The 25,779-nt window shown below is 37.7% G+C and overlaps 1 protein-coding gene across 8 annotated transcripts in view; it reads left to right on the top strand.

Annotated features, from left to right (window-relative positions):
- Positions 1-25,779, top strand: part of LOC103024000 (ATPase H+/K+ transporting subunit alpha) — a 51,925-nt gene that overhangs the window by 6,717 nt on the left and 19,429 nt on the right. For 3 of the 8 annotated variants that reach the window (XM_049464711.1, XM_049464703.1, XM_049464696.1), the window contains 9 exons: positions 11,443-11,559; positions 11,758-11,817; positions 13,773-13,976; positions 16,256-16,369; positions 16,531-16,665; positions 19,459-19,576; positions 21,266-21,534; positions 22,429-22,627; positions 23,815-23,924. In XM_049464711.1, coding sequence (XP_049320668.1) covers positions 11,455-11,559; positions 11,758-11,817; positions 13,773-13,976; positions 16,256-16,369; positions 16,531-16,665; positions 19,459-19,576; positions 21,266-21,534; positions 22,429-22,627; positions 23,815-23,924 — 1,314 coding nt within the window. In that variant the 5' untranslated portion in view covers positions 11,443-11,454. Of the gene's footprint in view, positions 1-10,694; positions 11,338-11,442; positions 11,560-11,757; positions 11,818-13,772; positions 13,977-16,255; positions 16,370-16,530; positions 16,666-19,458; positions 19,577-21,265; positions 21,535-22,428; positions 22,628-23,814; positions 23,925-25,779 lie in introns of those variants that run through there. The other 5 variants (XM_049464723.1, XM_049464693.1, XM_049464716.1 and 2 more) reach the window with 3 other exon arrangements.

Genomic DNA, 25,779 nt, shown 5'->3' with positions numbered 1-25,779 from the left:
TAACACTTTCCTATACGAAACAATTTAAACAGGGTTTAGTAAGTCCACGTTATTTGTTAAGAAAGACGTTAAACAAAAGTTAAACAATCCTTAATCGTCTACATGTTTACTGCAAGACAAGGCAAACTTATCCATTTGCAAACTCACGCAATTGGCTATAATCTCAGGCACTCGCATTAGCCCCTGTTTCTTCTTAAAAAAGAGAAAAAAAACAACCTCTGGCAGAATCTGACTACTGATAAAGTTTCCTGTAGCTGCTGCTCCGGATTTTACTGATTAAACACACTCTGAAGAGAGGCAAGTACACACCCGTCCACCTTCTAAGCAAGACAACTACATGACATATACTCTAGATCAGAGGTCACTAATAGGCGGACCGCGGTCCAGGTCAGGACCCAGACGTTGTCCGATCCAGACCCAAACCGATAAACTACTGAAGGAATTTAATTCTGACCGTGTTTATTTAAAGCAGCGGAACGTTTATTGTCTTTATGGTTTACATGCTTTACAGCGCAGTAAATTTACAGACCAATCACGTGTGCTGCAAGATCACCAAAAGCTCTCCTCTGCCAATCAGATCTGTGCAGATGCGAGAGCGCAGATCCACACAGGTGAAGCAGGCGGTGAGAAGTGGGAGAATAAAGTGAGAAATGCTGATACAGATGGTGCGAACCGGAAAAATAAATTAAAATACTACCTTTAAAAAACATACTAACAGTAATGTAACCGAGTGGTGTCACTTGGAGGAATTAAAGAGAAACAACCGAGACAAGAGTCCAAAATATTCCAATTTTTTTTTTAAATATATATATTATTTAGTTTATGTAAATAAATATATAAGTATTTATATATCTATAAACTATTAACATATAACAAAATAAACATGATACTACATACATAAACTAAATAATACTTATATATTTATATATATATATATATATATATATATATATATATATAATAAATAATATAAGTTATATAATGTATAAATAATATTTATAATATCTATAAGTATTTATATATCTATAAACTACATAATACTACATATGCTACATAATACAGCCGACTCCTCTGCTGACTCCGCCCTTTTCGTGCAAAAATAAGCCGGCGAGCAATGAATCTTTGGATACTGTAGGCTGTGAAGGATACACCCCGTGCATCCTTCATTTCCGAGGAAATGGGACAGCCTAGTCTCACCGCGGTGACGTAATCGGCCTTCAAATGAGTCCTTCGAAGGATGCAGCCCCTGAATTGAGACACAGAAGCATGTTGTCTCTGGTTCTTCTACTTTGGTTCCATCTCGTTCTCCTCTGTCTCCCTCTTGTGTCTGATAGCTGTCGATACACGAGCTGGAGGATCCCCTGGACCTGCGCTACCTGCTGGTGATGAAGGGAGCTCCAGAGAGGATCCTGGAGCGCTGCTCCACCATCCTGATCAAGGGCCAGGAGCTGCCCCTGGATGAGCAGTGGAAGGAGGCCTTCCAGACTGCATACATGGACCTGGGAGGACTGGGAGAGAGAGTGCTGGGTAAGAGGTCATTAGAGGTCAGAGGGAAGTGGATTAAAAGAGGGAGGAAGGGGAAACAATGTCTGTTTGCGTTTAGATGACAAAACTTCATTCAGACTGTTGATATCAAAACAGACAACGTGCTCTGTTGGCAGGAGGAGTGTTTTAGGGGGGTATGTGCCAGTTCTCTTTTTTTTTTGATTGTTGTAGGCAAAGATGTGAAAAGTATTGATATTCATTACTCTGTAGCAAAATTATAGATAGCAGGGCTTAAAATACTTCTGTAGAAGTTGAAGTATCAGCTCAAGCTTTGAAGTACTACTTTTAAATCTACTTAAAGTATAAAATAAAAGTAATGTAAGGATAAAAAAATGCCATTAAAAACAAAATCTTAGGCCAAACCACAGAGTCCTATAGTGCACATCACCCCCTACCCAAAACACATTTATCTAAAAGCCAAAATGACTATAATGTTCTATTAAAATGTTAATGTTGATAATATAATTTGGGATGCACTAGGCTGTAGGGCTGTCCCTAACGATTATTTTTTAAACGATTATTCTAACGATTATTTTTTTCGATTAGTCGACTAATCTATTCATTGAGAAACATATTTAAATAATTATTTTACGTTTTAAAGCAAACGATAAATTACTATATTTATATATAATAACAACAACAACAACAACACAAGCCTACTAAACCAAACCCCACACTTATAATCACTTACATGTACAGCACGTTGTTTAGATCTATAACGCTAAAAATGGATAAGCTCCCATACACCACAACCGTGTGTTGCACTGTTTTCTGTGACCGCTAGATTTTGTGACCACTGGCAAGTAGTTCTCAGCAGACCGGTGCACTGGCCGATTCGAAACGTGTTCGTTTCTAATGTTTACCCCGACTGGCCAAAACGGTTCAGTTTAGGGCTGAGGGTAAGGTGTAGGTATAGAAAGCTTCCGTTTGCCAATGAACGCTCATAACCGTGAGCACTGGTCACAAAATTCGAGAAGGGTCTGCGCGCAGATCTCATTTCTGAGCCCTACCTCTCCTGTGGTACCTACATGAGGCACCACAGAGGAGGTGGCATTGTTTCCAGTATCGCCATCTAGTGGTATGGGGTAGTATTGAGCCTGAAATTCAGTGTTATTTGTGCACGAAGCGTGGGGAACTTGTATTATTATTGTTTTAGATCAGTTATCAACATTTTTGATCCAACAGAGCATTTAATTGACGGTACGTTGCAAACGACAGTTTTAGACGTGATGTCTAAGTTATCAGCTAACATTATCTTGGTATACTGATAATTTAGGTAACTTAGCTATAATATTATCCGAAGCGAGATCGCTAGACGCTGTTTAGCTAGTTTCAGTTAACTAACTATATATATATATATATATATATATATATATATATATATATATGTGTGTGTGTGTGTGTGTGTGTGTGTGTGTGTAACTTATATGTATTAACTTATACAGTAAACACATTATGATAGGTCTGGCATTGAGTAACGTAACCAGCTGGCTGTCTTTGATATACTTTGACTTAGTTGAAGTAATTGGTGCATTTCATTTCATATATTTAATTTTATTTTGTTTAGTGTCTTTTATTTCTGCTTCTTTTTGTATTTATTTTTTATTTCTGTATTTTATTTATTTATTTTTAGATTTGGTTTTCCTTCTGTACTTTCTTTAAAAAAAGAATGCTTGCTTTTATTACATTTAATTGTCCTCTGTTCATTTATTGTTGTTGTTTTTTAATAAAGTCGCTGCTTGAATTATTTTTCCGCTTGTTTATTGTGCATACTTTATTGCATCTTTCTGAAAATAAGCAATTTTATAGTGTTATTAAAACACAGACAAGCATGCTATTAGAAAATGTAACAGGTTACTAGCAATCAAAACAACTAGCTAAGTTAGCCGATTTTGTCAATGAATGTTTTATATTACAACACAAACCTATTGCCTACATCTCAGTCAAACCTAGAATCTCCTAGGTATTTAGTTCGCTAACCAGATATATTAATATTCAAATTCCACAAAAACGTTACATCTCAGTCAAACCTAGAATCTCCTAGGCACCCCAAACCCAAAAAGTATAAAATATATTTGTAAAGTATAAAGTTCATTAAACTATTGTTGCTTGTTATAACCGTGGTTTCGTACAATGAGCAGTCGGCCAAGTTGACTTTTATTTTGAAGCATGTGGAAAAAAACGGTGGTGACGTCGTTTCCGGGACTCAGGGACGAGCTAGGTGTCGTAGAAGAGGTGGACTGACAAATGAGATCTGCGGCCTGACGCTGTTGCAAAATTCCGACGGTGACAGAAAACGGTGTGACACCGCAGCGCCGACGGCGCTAGCTAAAATAACTTAAGGCAGCTAGCTTAGCTAAACACCTGAACTTATGAATAATGCTACTGTTTCTGGAAACTGCGAAATGCCATGCACAAATATAAACCAAAACTGTATAATTTCTGCCTGTGGCAGGTTTAAAACCTTTGGTAGACAGCCTTAAGTCTTTTTAAGGACACCCGCGGAGACCCTGATGTAAACGGTAACTTACTGTGTGACCCTGTTGACATAGTGCTCCTGGATGTTTGCGCTTCAAGTGCTCCTTTTGCACGTATGGCAGAGCACCACATTGTTGCCCTTTTGCGTGAAATGCTCCCAAACTTTAGATGCCCGCTGGCGTTTTTTTGTAGCTGGAGATTGCTCTCCGGAGTCCAAGCTCTCTAGAGCTTAGATTCTCTGCCCGAACCCGACATGACCCGAGGCCCGCCCGTAAATCCGACCCGGGCTCCAGAAAATAGTCTGAGATGTAGGCGTCTGTTTTTTAATTATATTTTTATTTTAAAAAAAAATAACGAAAACTGAAAGTGAAACTAAACTAATTCATTTATAAGCGCTGTTTTCACTACCGCAGTTCTACAGCGGGGGTGTTGTGCCGATTCTGTCCGCGAAGCGGGAGTCAGATTCAGCAGAGAGTCGGATTCGGCACAAACGCGGCGGCACCTCGCGGTCCGCGGTGTCTGCCGCAAAATACGGCAGAAAACACTGAGGGAGCTGCAGAATTATGAATGGGACTAGAATATGAGCACGAGGAGATCAAAGAGAACCTTCACCTGTGAGTAACTCTCACCAGAACAAGCAAATCTCTCTCTCTCTCTCTGTCTCTCTCTCTCTCTCTCTCTCTCTCTGTGTCTCTCGCACGTGAACTCCTCCGCGTTTGACTTGCAGAACTGTGTTTAGCTGTTCTTAAAAATCATTTTAATTAAATAATAGTTCTATGCTTCTATGTTACCGTGTTAATTAACATAATTCTGATCATATTTCGCTCATTAAAACAGCCCGAAAACAGCCAGTTGGAATTTTTGGGCCCGATCTAACCTCTAATGCTCTCCACAGGCGCCGCCATGTTTACGACGCGCCGACGCACGTTATGCAAATCGATGTATTTTTGTAATTGATGACGTTGATTATGTCGACGCGTCGCCCCAGCCCTACTAGGCTGTTCCCTGTTTCAGCTGCATATATGCTGATAGTAAATGAATGTATTTTAGTAGAATAAAGTAAATATATTAAAGAAGCTTAGCTGGACTGGAGTTTGTCTGGAGTTCTCTTGATTCTCTTCATACTTGGCTACATATGTAGAAATGAAATAGCGAGTAACGAGTAGAAAGTTCAGATAATTGTGTGAAAATGTAAAGAATAGAAGTAAAACGTCATTTGTAAAAAAAAAATCACTCCAGTAAAGCATAGACAACCAACATTTCTTCTTGAGTTCAAAGTTCAAGTTCAAAGAGTTTATTGTCATGTGCACAGTAAGAAACAAGTTTCCTCGTACAATGAAATTCTTTCTTTGCCCCTCACCAAGTATGCCGCATAAAGATAAAAATAGAAAGTATACAATAAAGAAAGAATAAAAAACAAAATATAAATATTAATTAGTGTTAACTTTACATCCATGATGGAAATATATACATGAAAGCAGTAATGTGTTATGGATATTATTTACAAGTAAGTACATGTTATCTACAGCAGTGGAATATGAAAAAAGGGCAAAAGGTTCAGTAGTGCAATTATAAAATTTTGCAAAGTAAAGTAAGCATGTGTCTCTGAGAAATGTCCTTGACATGTAAACGTGTAGAGAGTAATGTGAATGGTTATTTCTGAGGTAGGTTCAAGAGTCTGGTAGCAGTGGGGAAGAATGAGTTCTTTAGCCTGGTGGTTTTGCATTTCACACTTCTGTACCTCCGGCCTGAAGGCAGAAGTGAGAACAGTCCATGCTGGGGGTGGGTAGAGTCTTTGAGGATGGAGGCAGCTCTCCTGAGGACTCTCTGGTGGTAGATGTTCTGCAGAGAGGGCAGTGGAGTCCTGATGATCTTCTCCACAGTCTTTACCACTCTCTGCAGGCGTGTACGGTCCATCTCAGTAGTGTTGCCGTACCACACGGTGATACAGTTGGTCAAGAGGCTCTCCATGACACAGCTGTAGAGGTTGCAGAGTATCTTGGGAGACATCCCGAACTTCCTCAGCCTTCCCAGGAAGTACAGCCACTGTTGAGCCTTTTTGACCTGCTGTGTGGTGTGCAATGTCCATGTGAAGTCCTCACTGATGTGGATGCCCAGGTATTTAAAACTGTTCACCCTCTCCACTTCAAGCTCCCGGATGAACAGTGGCTGATGAGGTCTCCTCCCCTTCCTCATGTCCACTTTCAGCTCCTTTGTCTTGTATGTGTTGAGGGCGAGGTTGTTGTCCTTACACCATGACACCAGTCATGTCACCTCCCTCCTGTAAGCCGCTTCATCTCCGCCACTGATACGTCCTATCACTGCGGTGTCGTCTGCGAACTTCAGGATGATGTTGTCCTTATGGGAAGCAACACAGTCGTGGTTGAACAGGGTGTAGAGGATAGGGCTGAGGACACATCCCTGTGGGGTGCCTGTGTAGGTGGTGATACTGGCTGAAGTCCTGTCTCCAATCCTGACAGACTGAGGCCTGCCAGTCAGGAAATCCAACAGCCAGCTACAAAGGGTCGGGTGCAGGCCGAATACAGACAGTTTGTTTGTGAGTTCATGGGGAATGACCGTGTTAAAGACAGAACTGTAGTCCACAAAGAGCATCCTGATATAAGAGTCTTTGTTTTCCAGGTGGGAGAGGGAGTAGTGGAGGGCAGCAGCGATAGCGTCCGAGGTGGATCTGTTGGGACAGTAGGTGTACTGCAGTCCAGGGGGTCCAGTATGCTGCACTGGATGTGAGCCAGAACCACTTTCTCAAAGCACTTCATAATGATTGAAGTAAGTGCTACTGGCCTGTAATTCAGGCATTCAGGCAGGTAGAGGGGCTCTTCTTGGGGAGGAGGACAATAGTTGTGTTCTTGTAGCAAGTGGGAACAGTACTCTGGCTGAGGGAAAGATTAAAAATGGAGCTGAAATCGTTAGCCAGTTAGTTAGCACTTTTCTTACAATTTCTTTCTCTTAGGAGATACAGGGCTGTATCAGTCATGCCTGACCTTAAAAGCCAGCAGTGGACTTCCAGCCGGGGAAATCGTTTTGGTTGTCTAGGGAATATCAGCACATGGTCGTTTGATTGCTGAGCCTTAGGCGTCACCCTCCAAAGCCATAGTAAGTACAATGGTTTAGTGAAATATCGTCTGGTTTTGAGTTGTATAGGTTTATATGCATAGATGGGATTTAATGATTAGGATTAAATATGGAAAAAATGTGTTAAAGGTGAACTTTGTTTTATTTTAGTATGAGACTGACTGCAGCGCCCAGCCATCACAGTTCACACGTGATGGAGTATGTCTGGTAGCTATTAGGTGAGTGGTTTAAATTGGTTATTCCAGCTTTAGCTAGGTGTTAATTTAATTATGATTATGTATGTGTGTAGTTTGAGCAGGTGCATGGATGAAGGTATATGTGAGTGTGTGTGATGGATGTGTGTGTGTGTATGTATGTATATGTATATGTATGTGTTAACTAGCTAATAGTTAAACCTAATGAAGCATCACAGATTAATTATACATATATATACATTTTATTTGTATTATTTATATATTGTTATTAAAGATGTAATATTTTGTGAATGGAGCTTAAAGGTGATGCTTGAACTTGATTAATTGCACTGTAAAAACTAAAGGGTTGTTTTTTTGTATTTGCTTTATTGCAGTGGAGCTGAGCTCGATTGCCTGTGGGCCACTGTTTTTCTTTGCCTTTTTTAGATATGTATTATGGTGTTTCTTTTATCTGCTTTTGTGATCCATAGTATTTTGAAGATTTTACCAATGTACTGGAGTCACCTATGCTAATTGTGTTAGATTATTGTGGAATTGACTGATTTTTTATTCTCTGTATTGAATTGTGCTTGTCATAACCTTTCAGTATTTGGGGCAAGTGGACTGGGCCATTGAGTATTAGTAGGGCTATACTGCCCTCTATTGGGCCTTTTTGTATACTACTCAGAGGGGCACATAATTGACCCAAAGTATTTTTTTGTTTGTTTCTTTTTTTATTATTTGTGTAATTATGTATCACTTCTGCTTAATTGATTTGCAGTGAGTTTATTATTTGAGTGATTTACTCAAGTGATTGTACTTAAGTACATACCTTAAGTTCATACCTCTCTCTCTCTCTCTCTCTCTCTCTCTCTCTCACTCCCCCACTCTCTCTTTCTCTCTTGCTGTTTACATGCATGGTTTGACCGATAACAGACCATAAGATAAGAGATGTTTCCCATGTAACAGGCTCTGGATTGTTTGCCTACAGCGTCCAGCTGCATGTGAGCTTCAGCAAATGGCAGTTAAATTAACCACAGTCTGAAGCTTCTCGATGGCTTATCAGCTTCCAGCTTCTGTCTACTAAAGGCAGTTTACAGTTTCGACTAATGTGGTTACTTCCATTTGAGAAAAAAATCTGAATGAACTGTATATTTGGTGGCTAAACTCTGAGTTGCTAAATTCAAAATAAAAGAATAAAACAATATGCAACACTTGTTTTTTTCTCATGAGCCTTCCACTATAGGCCAGCAGTAAATGTTCACTCTCGTAAATACGCTGCTTTTTTCTTTTAAGCACAGCAGTTGCACATGCCGAACACAACATATACTTGTGCATCTCAAAATAATTCAATGATTTCATGTTTTTAGTGATAATTCCTTAAGTTTTTAAACAATCTGCTTAAATAAAAAACATGCAAATAGCAGTTAAAGCAAAGAAAAAGTTAAAAATAATAATGAACTGCAAAACTATAAAAATACGGTTTATAGTCACCTAAATGACCATAACTTTTAAACAGTAAATAAAAAAATGGATCATAGAAACCTATGCCACTTGTTCTTGAAAATGTTTTATGCGCTGGTCTGAACAAATACTGCCTGAAAGGTCCAAATTATTATGTGGAATAATAGTTCATTCAAAAGATTTAATTTATGATTTGTTGTACTTTTTTTTACATCAAATAATTAAAAGTAATATGTAACTTTTACTCAAAGTACATTTTTAATTAAGTACTTTTTTACTTTTACTCAAGTAGATATTTAGATGGATACTTGAGTAGATACTTGAGTAGAAGTTTAGAAAGTAAAGGTACTTTTACTTAATTACAATGTTTTAGTACTTTTTACAGAGTGGTCAGAACAGTGATCACTTTTCCCTGTTGTTTTATTGTTGGTACTAGAAACACAGTTCTAGAAACCGTGTAAGTATGCATGAAAGTGTATATTTTTCTAGTTTCAGTTCCAGCAGAAACTGAGAACCACTAAGGGAACAGTAAAGCAGCTATGCAAATAAATCACGTGCTGGTCATGATATCCACCACATCGTATTCCTGGATCAGATTCGAGCTCTCAGTTTCGAGATGTGCAGTATACAGTATACAGTAAACAATAACATTCAATGAGTCTCTGCATGGAATTCACCTAAAAGCCCAGTACATTTACGCTTTATAGTATATACAATATAAATATTTGCCTTTTTGAACTGTATTTAAACATGCATTTATAAACAGACATAAATGCCACCTCAGTCCACCACAGTCCTCCATAAACTCACTACTAATCTCAGTACTAAGTCTCACTATTAATGTATCAAATCTCTACCCCTTTTGGACTCACTATGCATCTTGCATTTACTTACAGTTATGGCCAAAAGTGTCGGGAACCCTGAATTTTTTTTAGAAAATTACTGCAATTCATTTTTGGTTTACACAAATATTTATTATCTATTGGAACAACACAAAAATCAGAGAAAAAAAGGCCAAAATTTCATGCAAAACCCAAAAAAATGACTGGCAACTTTTCAAAATTGTGGGTAAATAACTTTGTTTTGAGCATTTGATGTTTGCTTAAACTCACCTGTGAAAATAACAGGTGTGGACAATATAAAAATCACACCTGAGACCAGAGAAAAATTAAGGAGTTGACTCAATCTTTGCGTTGTGTGTCTGTGTGAGCCACACTAAGCATCTAGAAAAGAAAGAGGAGAACTAACCCTAACCCTAACCAAAATTGTGGACAAACATCAAATAGTATCTCAAGGTTACAGGACGGAAGAGAAAAATTAAGAGAAGGCTACAGCACAGGATAGTCTGGATGTTGGATAAGCAGCCCCAATCAAGTTTCAAAGAAATGCAAGCTGTCCTGCAGGCTCAGGGTGCATCAGTGTCAGCTCGAACTATTCATCGACACTGGAATGAAACAAAACGCCATGGCAGGAGACCCAGGAGGACAAAGGTTCTTCGTCAAGTAAAGCATGGTAACTTTTCAACTCTATGAAAATAGGATAATGCAATTAACAATTTTAAGCATACTGTATCAGAATGCAATTCACAGTAATTTTAGACACTGGCTGCATTCCTAAGTCTAGGCTAAAGCTGAGGTAGGCTGCTTTAAATTGCCTATTTCCTCAGTTGATTTTCAGTTGATTTTGAGGATATGACTGAGGATGTGACGGATATAATCTTCCTGGCCCTCGATCTTTACCATGTACGTTTAATTCAATGGGCAAAAATGGAAAACAGCACCACGGAATTGAGAAAAAAAGTAGGTTTTCTGAGCAGAGTTAGTTTTTAAAATGCTAAAAGGTACCAAACGTTTTTATAATTACCATTTATTTATGTGAGCAAATAAAAAAGTACTAGAGTTTCATGCTGCAATATTGTCACGTTGCGTTCACGTGACGTCATCACAAAGCCTCATTAGACTGTTCTATATGTGAGACCAACAGACTGCTGAGAAGAAGACTTCATTGGACAGATCAACTGAGGACCCAGTCTACATCAGCTGCAGAATAGTATTTGAAATATAGCTAACGACACTGTTTAAAGGGTAAGTTGTGCAAATAGTAAAAACGTGGCATTACAAAGACGTTTTTGACGACGATGATCATAAAAGGTTCACACTCTCCTCCTGAAGAGTTCCCAGTGACCTTCCAATTACGCAAGTTGAGAGTTAAAAGCGTGCTCACACTTCAGGCAACGTGTTCTTAAACAAAAGAGAAATCTTTTCTCCAGTATCAAAAGTGTCAATAGTGATAAAAAGTGTCAGGGAACATGTACGCACGTTTAGAGGGGTGACATTGGAAACGCAGGCCGTGTTTCTACTTTACGCTGGTTCTCTGGTAAAGGGCACACAGGGGTGGTATATAAACCTGCCTCAGATGATAAGCCCACTCCTGTGTGCTCTGGGCTCCTGGAGGGGTAAGGATTAGGTCTCTGTGAGGATACCACAACGATTTCAAAATTTCAGGCGAAAGGAGCCAAGGGGTTTGGACTTCCATCGACTTGAACAGTGAGGCCGGCTCCAGGACTGGAATCATGACGAAATCGGTTGGTTAAAAAACTTAAATTCTAATTAAAGTCATATTTAAAGTCCTTTTTACACAAATAAGTTTTGATGCCTCCTGAATTTAAACATTACTTTTTCTCTCACAGGACTCCTACGAGATGTTTGTGGAGATGGACAACGTGGATGGGGACGTGAAGATCAAGAAGAAGAAGAAGATGAAGAAGAAGGAGAAATTGGAGAGCATGAAGAAGGAGATGGACATTGTGAGTGGCTGATTTAGCTTGTAGAGTCGAAACACAACAGGCCAGAAAATCTCCAGTGATCCGAGTGATGTATGAATGCAGTGCATCTGTAATCTGATTACTGCCATTTTCTCTGGAACTGTAATGTAATATTCCGTTACCACCACAATCTGCCTACTGTCAGTCTTACTTGCCTTGTTTTTCCATTCATTTCAACAGGATGACCACGAGATAACACTCGAAGAACTGGAGATGAGATACTCAACCAGTATTACTAAAGTAAGAGTTACTTCCATATATATTCCATTTAGAATCTCAATCTAAAGGTTTTTTTTTCTATTTAATGGCCTCAGTTTATATATATATATATATATATATATATATATATATATATATATATATATATATATATAGTGATAATCAGAACACAAACCAAAAATCCAAAAAATAATTAGTGTATTTTTATTGTTTAATTAAATAATTCCAACTGATCAATACCTTTAAAATAATAAAAGATTCTGAAAATATTATGCCTATAATAGAAAATTTCACCTCATACATAGTAAAATAAAGAGCTGAAAATATCATTTACAGACACAATGACTTGAATATTTTTTCTAAAATATCTCTGCTCTACCAAAATGGTTAATTTGAAAGAAAAAAAATTGGGCTGAGATGTGAGAAATCTGAATCCTTAAGAGCTGGTTTGTGAACCATTACTTCAAATGATAAAGATTGACTAAAGCCATCCACATATTCTTCAACCTACCAAATGTAGTTCTTCCACAGTAGGAATCCCCAACATACCAATTTACCATTTAATTGTCTGATTTGGAGATGTAATGCAGAAGCTGAATAATGAGAATATATTGTCTTAAAAAGGTCAATTTCTAGCCCATAGAGTGTAAATGCCTTAAAAATACCAGTATTCTTTGCTCTATTCTGTTTTTGTTTTCTTACTGAGAGTGGATGGATCTGGTGCAACTTCACTGCACAACAAGGTGCCTGGCAATAAATCCAGTGATCAAAAATTGGAAAAAAAATAAAAAATAAAAAAATAACAGCTGCAGTTGAATCATATTTTTTTTAAAACACTTTGAGTGTTCTTATTGGATGTTTTTTAATTATGTGTGTTTTAAAAGCTGGAATGTTCTTAACTTTTGTATTTTAACCCTGATGAAAGCCTTAGTGCTGAAAAGCATTGGTTATTTTTTTGTATCTCTAATAAATCGGAAATTCTCCAGTCAACTAGTGCTGCTGTTTTTTTTACTATTTTTGTAAAAAAAATAGTCTACTCAACATGATTCAGTAGCTCCATTCATGTTCTTTTTTATCCCCGGATGGATTTAGATAACCTCTGTAATCGTAGTGTTGAGGCTCTATAATATTTATTGTATCCTATTTTTTTGTTCCAATAGAATATAAACCCAGAGATTTTGTGCATTGTGTATACAGCACTGGAATAACTTAGAGACCACTTCAGTTTCTGATTCAGTTTTTCCTAATTTTACTTTTTATAGGTATATGTTTGAGTAAAATTAACATTGTTGTTTTATTCTATAAACTACAAACAACATTTCTCCCAAATTCCAAATAAAAATATTGTCATTTAGAGCATTTATTTGCAGAAAATGAGAAACGACTGAAATAACAAAAAAGATGCAGAGCTTTCAGACCTCAAATAATGCAAAGAAAAAAAAAATCAATATTTGTTGGAATAACCCTGGTTTTTAATCACAGTTTTTATGCATCTTGGCATCATGTTCTCCTCCATCGGTCTTACACACTGCTTTTTAATAACTTTATGCCTTTACTTCTGGTGCAAAAATTCAAGCAATTCAGCTTGGCTTGATGGCTTGTGATCATTCAGAGGTTTTTAATTTGTTAAAATCAAAGAAACTCATAATTTTTAGGTGGTCTCTTTTTTTTCCAGAGCTGTATTTCATTGTGTGCTGGTAGGTGTAATTCGAACTTCAAAATAGGACCTGCTTGTAGCAGAATGGAATTAATTACACAATATGAATGTATCGAAACGTAATATCTCCAATAGTGTGACTTTATCAAAGCAGAAAATTTCTTTTGCATGATAAATTATATTTTTCAGTTGTTCAAATAATAGAAATTATTTCTTATAAAAATAAAACTTATAATGGTGTTAGTCCCCAACAAATTCCCAACAAAGTATCATTACTTGAACTAGGTTTAACTTCTTCTCCATTACCTGTCTCATCCAGGGTCTCAGCTCAACCTTCGCTCAGGAGGTTCTGGAGCGCGATGGCCCCAACGAGCTCAAACCACCCAAGGGCACACCTGAGTACGTGAAGTTCGCCCGGCAGCTGGCTGGAGGGCTGCAGTGTCTGATGTGGGTGGCGGCCGTCATCTGCTTCATTGCTTTTGGCATCGAAATCTCAAAGGGAGAAATCTCTGGCTATGATGATGTGAGTATAGGGGGGGAATAACAGTCAGCTTCATTATTAGGAGCTTTAATATTCAAAACAAGCAACTACATGCAAACCAGTGCAATCTGGAACTTGTGATACCAATAAAATGAAGAGGTTAAAGGTCTCCTTCCACTAAAATCCTGTTCTTTATTCTCCATTGTCCATGTTCTCACCCACCTTGACTCGAGACCACCCACAGGCCGGGCTGCAGCCGAGCCAACACTGTCTCGTCAGCTAAAGAGCTTACAGCTCTGTTTACGGCAGCTAGTTAAAATAGCTTTCTTGTGTTAGTAACTGTAGGTTTAAATCGGATCTCCGGTTGATTCCAAGTTTTACAGAGACATTAAATATATGTCATGGAGGCACGGTTGGACAAGGCAGCTCAACTCGACAAAAAAACGGTCAAAGCGGACAATGTTCGCATCAGATTTTATGATAAAGAGCGGACTCTGGGGCTTCGGCGTGGTAAAACTGCATATTTGGGGGTTGGCAGAGAGCCACTCGGCGGCAGGGAGGCTGTATCTCTGAAAACATTTTGTCTTTTTTTTGTTTTAGAGCTGTAAAATTTACTGTGGGGGAAGGCAGGTAGGTGTTCTCGGCTGCAGTGCTGTTAGCCAATCAGATGCGATATATTTGCATGTATGAATATTCATGAGCAAGAGCCAGAATCATGTCTTTTTTAGAGACCACTTATCCAGTCAGCTAAAGCAGGCTTATACAGAAACACAAAAAACGTCTCAAGTGGCATTCATTCATGTTAGAGATCAAAACTAGATATTTAAAAATAAATTAAAAAACACGGAATAAGACCTTTAAGATGACCAGGGCAGTTCTGGTTTTACATTCTTTAACTACGCCAGTCATGCTGTTATCTCAGGCTTTATTTGATGTTAGTACAGCTGTTTTAGATGGTTATTGGTCTGGGCACCTTCACAGATTACGATAAAGGTTGCACTGCTGTCCTTTCATACTCCATTTGCTTTCTGAGTACCAAGGGCATCCAGGGAAGAAAATGACCTTCATATCACTCCCGTTTATCAAAAATGTGCATTGTCAGGCTTGAAGCCCCAAGAACAAAGCTTTGTTCTCTTATTTAGTCCATTAATTAGCCCATGATTTGACACATATTGACACACACTGACATGGAGTATTATTAGTGTGTTGAAGCAAACTCTTGCCGCACCACATGTTATTTATATTCTGAATTTAATGTTTTAAAAACAATACAAACCGTGTTAAAAGAGTAATTATTCATGATGTTAACATTTGATATTGCCCCATAGCATAATGCATTGCATTTCCATGGCAATACATTTCTATGCATTTTCAGTGTATTTCTAGAGCAGAAATACATTTATACAAATCTAATTAAAGAAGCAGTGAAATGGTCACATAAAACAAAATGATATTGTAAAATAACAGAATATGTAAGAAAATATATGTTTATACACACACGTACAGCTGTGGTAAAAAGTAAGAGACCACTTAAAAATTATGAGCTTCTTTTATTAGAATTTTTGCACCAGGAGTGGCATAAAGTGCTTTATTCCAAAAGCAGTGTGTAAGACTGGTGGATGAGAACATGCCAACATCCGTGAAAACTGTGATTAAAAAACAGAGTTATTCCACCAAATATTGATTTCTGAACTCTCAAAACTATATGAACTTGTTTTTTTTTTTTTTTGTTTTTTTGCATTATTTGAGGTCTGAAATCATTTTTATTTGGTACTTGGGAGAAATGCTGTCCAGAGTTTATAGAATAAAACAACAATGTTCATTTTACTCAAACATAAACTTATAAATAGCAAAATCAGAGAAACTGATTCAGAAACTGAAGTGGCTAGGAACTAAGAATTGGATAGCAATATGAACAATACATTTGCTCAATAATAATAATAAATAAATAAATAAAAAATTAAGAATATAACTGATTTAAAGTGCAACTTCTCCTAAAGTGAATGTGGAGCATTATGAGGTGAAACAGAGAATGGAGTATTAAATAATTACAGTTTTTAAATTTAATATAAAGTAGTCTTTGTGTGTGATATGTTTGTGTGTGTTGTGGGAGTGACTATAATCAATTCCTCCTCACCCAGAGTCCATTATTGAAATAGACTAAAATATTAGACTTGGATGTTAATAAAAATAACTCTTACTATAATGCAGATAAGCCATACATTTTCAGATATCCATATTCAGCTTTGGATGGTGGCTTTTTTCTATTGTTCCTTTATCTGACACTGTAGATTTATGATCTTTTTTAATGTCTTTTACAGCTCTATTTGGCCATTACCCTGATTGCTGTGGTCGTAGTGACCGGTTGTTTTGGATACTACCAGGAATTCAAGAGCACCAACATTATAGCCAGTTTCAAAAATCTGGTTCCACAGGTGAGACCCTATATTATTACTCTAGATTTATAATCAAGAGTGTTAAACTTTAGCATATATTACATGCTATCAATAAGCAGGAGATACCCGTGAGTCACAGGAAAGATGGGATGTCTGTCTAAAAAATGAGAAACCTGGAATTTTTGTTCTCTTCTCTACAGCAAGCCTTGGTGATCAGGGACGGCCAGAAGAACCAAATCAACGCCAACTTGCTGGTGGTGGGGGATCTGGTAGAGATTAAAGGAGGTGACCGAGTTCCAGCCGACATCCGTGTCATCACTTCACAAGGCTGCAAGGTGCCTAACATCCAGAATACACCCAGAACACACCCCAGTCTCTGAAATTATTTATTTGACTGTATACACATTTTTTGTGATACATTTTGCTATTTTTTTTGATATATATTAAACTAAGTTAGTTCTATTTAGGTCCACAGTTTGGCTAAGCGGTACAGAACGAAGCTACCCATACTGGTTACTTTCATATTTATATTACATTTAAACAGCTTCTAATGTGACATTTAAAAACCGTGTTTAAAAGCAAGTCCAGTAATTCCTTTGATTTTCTCCTAAGAAAGTCTTTATTTGAAAGAAATGGCTGACTGCATGTTTAAATCATTGATATCATAGACTGTGTATAGCTGGACAGAGCATCGTCTCTTAAAAGTGAAGCCACCACAGGTCGGGCGCCCCCTGCTGTTCGGCTGCAGAAAGCTGTGTAACCCCACCCATCCCCATAGGTGTCAATGGCAAAACATAAAACTTTCAATCACGTTTTTTTTCTAATATACTGTAATTCTACCTCCATTATTTAAATGCAGCAGCTAGTGTAACCTCTGCTTATATTGTCAAATTTTTATATCCCCACAGAATTCGGTTTTTAAAACGTTATTCGGCTCTATTCAAAAAAGGTGTGGTTATTGTAAAAGGGCTGGTTATGGGCGGGACCAATAACATACCGTCAGCTCCGCTCCGCTCCGCTCTGCAGTCTGTGACCGCGAGGCAGCCCTCAGGGGCGGGGTTATTTAAATGAGTAGGCTGTCTCTCCACAGTCTTTCTCCCTCCTCTGGTCTCTACTGCGCAGACTCTGGTCTCTGAATCGCCAAAATGGAGGAAGATTTTGGCTTCATTTTCATTGAATGAATGGGAACGGCGACACGGCGTCCATCTTTATATACAGTCTATGAATGATATTTATGACAAAAAAAAACACTCCTGTTACTGGCACTCGTTCCTGTTACTGGAACTCACTCCTGTTACTGGCACTCATTCCTGTTACTTTTTATGTTTTGAGTAACAGGAATGAAAGTAACAGGAATGAGTTTTTTAGCATAAATTTAGCAAAGACATGAAAAATAGCTAAATGGTGGCTATGCTAATAGCATGAGATCTAAGATCTAAGAAATAATTTAGGTAACAGGACAGAGTGTTGAGATTGACCTCTTCAGTCATAGTTACAATAAGATCAGATATACAGAAAAACTAATGAGAGAACTAAATTTTGGTCTTCTCATGATCTTCAGAAGAACCAGCTGATGTCACTTCCTGTTGTAGATGTGACTGGTTGTAGTAGGGTGACCAAACGTCCGTATTTCCCAGGACATGTCCGTATTTCACATCCTGTCCCGGGCGTCCCGGGTTTTTTTCAGAAAGTGAGGAAATGTCCTGGTTTTTAAATTAACTTCAATGTACCATTAAATTTACAGGCACTAGGGCACTGCGCACAGCGCTGCGTGTGACATAATCCCTGAGTCGCGTCAGTGAGAGCAGCCCTGTTCTTAATCAGAATGTAGACAGTGTGACTGTCAATCAGTGCTGCCAACTTAGCGACTTTGTCGCTATATTTAGCCAATTTTCAGCCCCTTTAGCGACCTTTTTGGTAAAAAAAAAAAAAAAAAAAAAGCGACTACCGACAAATGTAGCGAGTTTTTGTGGTGTTGTTGGAGACACGCTCTCTTCAAAACGCCCACAACACTCACAGTCTCTCAGTCAGAGTTTACGCACCGCTCCACCAACACCGTGCCCACAGCCACCGCTGACTGACCCCGCCCTTTATTTACAGATCAGGATGTAAATATAACTGTCTTCAGTGTGACACAAAAAATTATTGAATTTAACTCACACAGTCTCAGTCAGTCTCTCACCTCATTCACCACATAGCCTGTCCCTCACCTCCTCCACAGTGTCTGCCTCTTTGTAAAAAGCTAAATATCTATTGAACCATTGAACAATTTGTCTATGATAGCTTTAAAAAAAAAATACTAAAATAAAACAAACAAAAACCCTAAAAAAACGTAAATTAACACTTCTGGCTAACTGCTGCTCTTATAATAACATTTAAGAACACATCAAAAAAACCTCATTTATGTAATTCACGTAAAAATGAAGTTATTGTAAAAACGTGACGGCCTATTTAAAAAGCAACAGATGTTGTTGATTTGTAACATTTCTAACATATTTAGGATGTTTTTTACACACTTTTTTCACTCCCACAACCTTAATCCTTTACAGCTTCAAAAACATGTATTATGCAAATTAGGTGTTGACGTCATTTAGCTACCACCCATATCCCCCCCCCCCACTATTAGGTGTCCTGATTTACCCAAATGAAAATATGGTCACCCTAGTTGTAGAATAATCGAGATGTTTCAAATAGGTTAATGTGTAATGGTAACAGGACTGAGTGAAAACCAGGGACACAATTAAAATTTTGAGTCACAGCAATGTTCCATCAGTGTTCTAAGTAGTTTATATATATTTTTAAAAATTACATATCGTACTTTTACAATTAGGCAAACGTTATTTTGTGTGCACATTTATACATATCATTTCCTGGGGACAGAAATGGCACCCATAAGTCTTTGCTAAAAATGTGTTTATCTTTTTATTTATATTTTAATTGATTTAGCCTTTTATCTTTTGTTTGTGACATTTGAATTGAGGACAGCTGGTATGTAGTTTTTATTGTCAAACAAACAACAATCTTATTATCAGACTATTAGATTTTAATATATGAGGCTCAAAACAAGGTAATACTATATAGGAAAGGATCTATAAAATATAGAACTAATTAAAGTCTTCGTGTTTAAGGTGGATAATTCCTCCCTAACCGGCGAGTCAGAACCTCAGACCAGGAGCCCAGAGTGCACCCATGAGAGTCCGCTGGAGACCCGTAACATCGCCTTCTTCTCCACCACCTGCTTAGAGGGTAAGAAAACACAGACACACCCATAACTGCCTCCTTAAAGCTGTATATACTGTATAATCCAATGTATGCACCAACACCTATATACAAATACTGAAGACAAGTACGAACACATACAGTTCTACAGTATCGTAAATACATTTTGTAGCCATACTGTACTATACTGTAGCTCAGCTGACCAGATGGTTATATCTTTTACTTTTATTACTGGAACTGCAAAACGTATTACAAAGCTCTAATAACATCACACAGACTGAGATTTAATTAATCTGCTACTAGATTTAAGCCTTATTGTGTTTTTATATAAATGATAATAATTTCATTGTTTATGTGGTTTATGACACTGTGTGATACACTGTTTTATATATCTACTTAAATATATACTGTCCTATACAGTCATGTGAAAAAATAGGGCACCCTTATGCAACACCTTAACATTACCTCAACATCAGCTGAAAGAAATCTGCATGGAGGAGTTGGAATATTTGAAGATTTATTTTTTTTAATTACAGAAAAAATGGTGGTTAAGTAACACTTTACTACTGTGATAAAACTGTACATTTTATTAACTCATGTCATCAGTGTAACGCGGGAACCTTCTGTGTAAAATGTCAACCTATAATGAAAGAAAATTTTTAATTTTAATGCAAGTTAATGTATAAAGTCCATTTTCAGGGATATAGAAAAACAATATAGAGAACAACAACTCACAATATGCCAACATTGTTAAAATATATATTTTAACAAAATGCAAATGCATAATGAATTTAGCAATAACGTCTACATTTTGTAAATGTTCAGTCATTGGCAGAAGCTGTGTGATTGGAAAAAATCCGATTAGAAGATCCCATGTTTATCTTTTAACCAGTTACATCCTGGGGCCTCATTAAAGTTGATTTAAATGTAATGTTTGCCAAACAGTGTAAAACTGGTGTATAAGTTACCAACATTAGCAGCATAGCTCCAGTATAACACCAACGAGGTAAACTTTGGACAGAAAACATGTCTCGGTTGAGTGCCTATATTTGTTGTAAGAAGTTAATGTGTAAATATCAGGAGTTAGGTAGGATATACAGAATTATAAAAAAATAAGAGACCACTTCAGTTTCACTTAAGTTTGCTATTTATAGGTATATGTTTGAGTAAAATGAACATGGTTATTTTATTCTATAAACTTCGAACATTTCTCCCAAATTCCAAATAAAAATATTGTCATTTAGAACATTTAATTGCTAAAAATGAGAAATGGCTGAAATAACAAAAAAGATGTAAAGCTTTCAGACCTCAAATAATGCAAAGAATACAAGTTCATCTTCATAAAGTTTTAAGAGATCAGAAATCAATATTTGGTGGAATAACCCTGGTTTTTAATCACAGTTTTCATGAATTTTGGCATGTTCTCCTCCACCAGTCTTACACACTGCTTTTGGATAACTTTAAGCCACTCCTGGTGCAAACATTTAAGCAGTTCAGTTTGGTTTGATGGATTGTGATCATCCATCTTCCTTTTGATTATATTCCAGTGGTTTTCAATGTGGTAAAATCAAAGAAAGTCATAATATTTAGAGCTTTATATTAGCTATAAGTCACAAAATGTTAAGCCTTTCCAGGTATCTACTCTATAGTATAAACCTTCAGAATTCAACCCCAGTCTCACAACTGCTCATTACTGTCCCCCTGTATTTTGAATAGGTGTAGCCACAGGGGTCATTATCAACACGGGTGACCGCACCATCATCGGCCGCATTGCCAGTCTGGCCTCTGGAGTGGGCAATGAGAAGACCCCCATCGCCATCGAAATCGAGCACTTTGTGGACATCATCGCTGGCCTGGCCATTTTCTTCGGCTTCACCTTCTTTGTGGTGGCCATGTTCATCGGTTACGCCTTCCTGGAAGCCATGATCTTCTTCATGGCTATCGTGGTGGCTTACGTGCCTGAGGGACTTTTGGCTACTGTCACTGTGAGTACACAGAGTACAGCAATTCTACAGTTAAATGTTGCACTAAATAACATTATTAGACTTCATGCACAAAGGTTCATGCACAAAAGTCGAGAATTCTATTCTAAAATACTGAAACTCTGATCAGCTTATAAACTACACATTATAGCAGGGGTGTCCAAACTACGGCCCACGGGCCATTTACGGCACGTTTCCTTTTTTGGAGCGGCCCGCGAGGTATTTTAGAAATAGAATGAAAGTTGTTAAGTTGTTAAGCAGGTTTTTATAATGTGAGAGTAAAAGTTTGAGCGCTAGGTGTCAGAAACGGGCCAAAGAGTCTAAAAGCGGAGAGAGTGAAGTTGTAGCGCAGAAAAAACGTGCCAAAGAGTCTAAATGCGGAGAGAGTGCTCAGTTGTAGAGCAGAAAAACGGACCAAAGAGTCTAAAAGTGGAGAGAATGTTCAGTTGTAGAGCAGAAAAACGGACCAAAGAGTCTAAAAGTGGAGAGAATGTTCAGTTGTAGAGCAGAAAAACGGACCAAAGAGTCTAAAAGTGGAGAGAATGTTCAGTTGTAGAGCAGAAAAACGTACCAAAGAGTCTAAAAGTGGAGAGAATGTTCAGTTGTAGCGCAGAAAAACGAGCCAAACAGTCTAAAAGCGGAGAGAGTGCGCAGTTAGTTGTAGAGCAAAAAAACGGGCCAAAGAGTCTAAAAGGGGCAAGAGTGTTTAGTTGTAGCACAGAAAAAGGGCAAAAGAGTCTAAAAGTTGCCGTAATATGCCATATATATAAAATTAACTGGGCTAAGCCCCAGATCTTTACGTACCCAGGAAAGGCCCCTTTAAAAAAAACTTATTTGTTTTCTTGTAAAGAATTAGAAAAAGAAACACTACCATCTGTATATTTTCCCCCTCTGCAGGTGTGTCTCTCCCTTACGGCCAAACGTCTGGCCAGGAAGAACTGTGTGGTGAAGAATCTGGAGGCTGTGGAGACTCTGGGCTCCACCTCAGTCATCTGCTCAGATAAAACTGGAACCCTGACGCAGAACCGTATGACTGTCGCTCACTTGTGGTTTGACAACATGATCCACGCTGCAGATACAACAGAAGACCAGTCAGGTGCAGAAATCTGTCTCAACCAATCAGCTTTGTTATGTCTGATGAGGGACTGTTTAACCTTTCCCTCTTTCTGTCTCAGATCCAGATCATGTGCAGATTAGATTTAGGACTATACATTTTGTTCCAGACTGATTTTCTAGGGATGCATGCAATTCTAAAAATGCTTTAATGAAATCTCATGAGATATTATGAAATATTGTGGGTTTTTTTACAGAATTTATGGCATTAAAGGTCACAGAAGCTGTTTGTGACAAAGATATATCTTAAAATCAGCTCTTTACTGACTTGTTAAGAATAGAATAACATGTCTGTTGTTGCTCCTCCACAAATGCATTTTGTTCAGCTAGGCATGTGTTTGGAGGGTTCAAAGAGTTATTTATTCATATATACAGCAATATAAAAGCCAAACATATTCAGTTGTTTTTGATAATGTGTGAACATGCGGTCCAGAAAGGAGTGCTAACAATTTATTAAAAATGTGCATGTCAATGTGTATTTCTCCAAATTTGCCTCATTAAGTTTTCACACAGTGTGATAAAAAGGAAACCCAGTCGTTTTAGCTAAGAGAACACATGGATACTAAAAGCCTCCGTTTTCAGTGGATTAAATATATTAAAAACTATTCCGTATACTGTACGTTATATATAGATATACAGCTTTAAAAAAAAATGAAGAGACCACTTCAGTTTCTGAATCAGTTTCTCCGATTTTGCCATTTATATGTTTATGTTGGAGTAAAATGAACATTGTTGTTTTATTCTATAAACTACACACAACATTTCTCCTAAAGTCCAAATAAAAATATTGTCATTTATTTGAAGAAAAATGAGAAATGGCTGAAATAACAAAAAGATGCAGAGCTTTCAGACCTTAAATAATGCAAAGAAAACAAGTTCATGAATCAATATTTGGTGGAACTACCCTGGTTTTTAATCACAGTTTCATGCATCTTGACATGTTCTACTCCACCAGTCTTACACACTGCTTTTGGATAACTTTATGCCTTTACTCCTGGTGCAAAAATTCAAGCAGTTCATCCATCTTCCTCTTGATTGAATTCCAGAGGTTTTTAATTTGGTAAAATCAAAGAAACTTTTTAAAGTGGTCTCTTATTTTTTCTAGAGCTGTGTATTTCAGTATATCTGCATTAATCACCTAATCGTGTTATATTTACATCCTTTTTGCAGGCCAGAGTTTCGACCAGTCTTCGGAGACATGGAGGGCACTTGGACGTGTTGCTAGTCTGTGCAATCGGGCCGTTTTCAAACCCAATCAGGAAACAGTCCCCATCCCCAAGGTGATTGAATGGCACCCAAATCAGATAACCACTTTCCTCCCAGCCTTTTCCTGTTTTTCACTGGATCAGTTTCTCTTTCTGTTGTGGTGCCTTCTGGGAATTCCTGAAACTGATGCGAACATGAGGAAAGCATACATTTATGCTGTTCTTTCTTTCTAAATGTCTTTCTTTTTAAACACCACAGCTTGTTCTAGCTGTTTCTGTAACACTTTCCTATACGAAACAAATTAAACAGGCTTTAGTAAGGCCACGTTATTTGTTTAAAAGGATGTTAAACAGAAGTTAAACAATCTTTAATCGTCTACATGTTTACTGCAAGACAAGGCAAACTTATCCATTTGCAAACTCACGCAATTGGCTATAATCTCAGGCACTCGCATTAGCCCCTGTTTATTCTTAAAACCGACAAAAAAAAACAAAAGAATCTGACTACTAAAAAGGTTTTCCTGTAGCTGCTGCTCCAGATTTTACTGATTAAAGAGGGCACTCTGAAGAGAGGGGCAAGTACACACCCGTCCACCTTCAAAGCTAGACAACTACATAAAAGATACTCTAGATGCTACCACTAACACTCCCTCACCCCGCCCACCACAGCCTGTTTGTGTCTGGATCCTGAATCATAATCCAAGATAACTGCAAATGTTAGCAGCCCTGCATTAAGGAGATCCCCAGTGTGAAATTAACTTTGGGTGTATTAAAATATAATAAAAAGTACTTACCTTTGTTGAATAGCACACCTCCATTCAGATCCAGTATTTTGTGCACTTTGCCCAAACAGGCTTTAGAATGAGTGAGATGAGGCATATTTTGCCCCTGAAGATAAATCACTTTTTCCACAGTTATTCAGGCTCAAAGTAGCTCCACACTTCATTGGTAGAATCCAGAGAGCCCTGATGTTTAAAAGAGGCATTTAGAACTTTAAAAATGCATAAAAAGTTTATTAAAAGTTTATTAGAAATTTATTAAAAGCCACTGTTTACACTGTTTACCCATAACAAAGGTAAATCTCCGGTATAGTCAAGTAATGCAATACAAATGCAATTTCTATAACAAGTGACATGAAATAAGCATTTTGTCATGTCCAATGTGGGTGTGAGTTCTGCCAGAGTTGCTTTTCAGTTTGCGCAGGCAATTCTAGACAGATGCCGCCGGTCACAATCATTATCACTCGCTGCACTGTCCACTGTGGGTGGTAATGCCTTCTTTGATTTATAAACAGTTGTAGGTGTTGTCAAGCCTTCCCTGAGGTAACACTTTGTGATCAATTTACATACTGCTATCCCATGACTTTTGGCACTTTGTCAGTGGTCGCTTTACAATCACGTTTTTTTTTTTTTTTTTTTCACATACAATCCTTGAGAAGCGGCAGCCAATAGCACACAGCGTACTCTCAACCAGAAACAACCACTCAACTATAGGACTGCATCGGGCACTACAGGGCATTACCCAGGACAGATTGCCAATACAGATCTGGGCACACAGTCATACATATATTTACATTAACACACACAAACGTACATACATAACACACCAGATCAAGTATTTCTGGGTAATATTAGAGTATCCAGTTTACCTGATCTCCATGTTTTCGGACTGTGGAAACCAAGGAAACCCACACAGACACAGTGAGAACATGGAAACTTCCCCCAAATAGGGACCTGAACCCAAGACCCCAGTGCTGCGAGGCGAATGTTCTAACCACTAAGCCACCATGCACTTCACCTGGATTTTGCCTTAGAACCGCAACTAGTATATTAATAATGCCCCTATACCATATTTTTTACTTAAAATCAGTAAATATTTCCAAAAATCATCATTGCGTCTTATAATCTGGTGCATATTATGTATAAATTTT

This window comes from Astyanax mexicanus, chromosome 1, assembly GCF_023375975.1.
Source record: "Astyanax mexicanus isolate ESR-SI-001 chromosome 1, AstMex3_surface, whole genome shotgun sequence".
NCBI classification, from domain to species: Eukaryota; Metazoa; Chordata; class Actinopteri; order Characiformes; family Acestrorhamphidae; genus Astyanax; species Astyanax mexicanus.
This window is presented reverse-complemented; position numbering and strand designations above follow the sequence as displayed.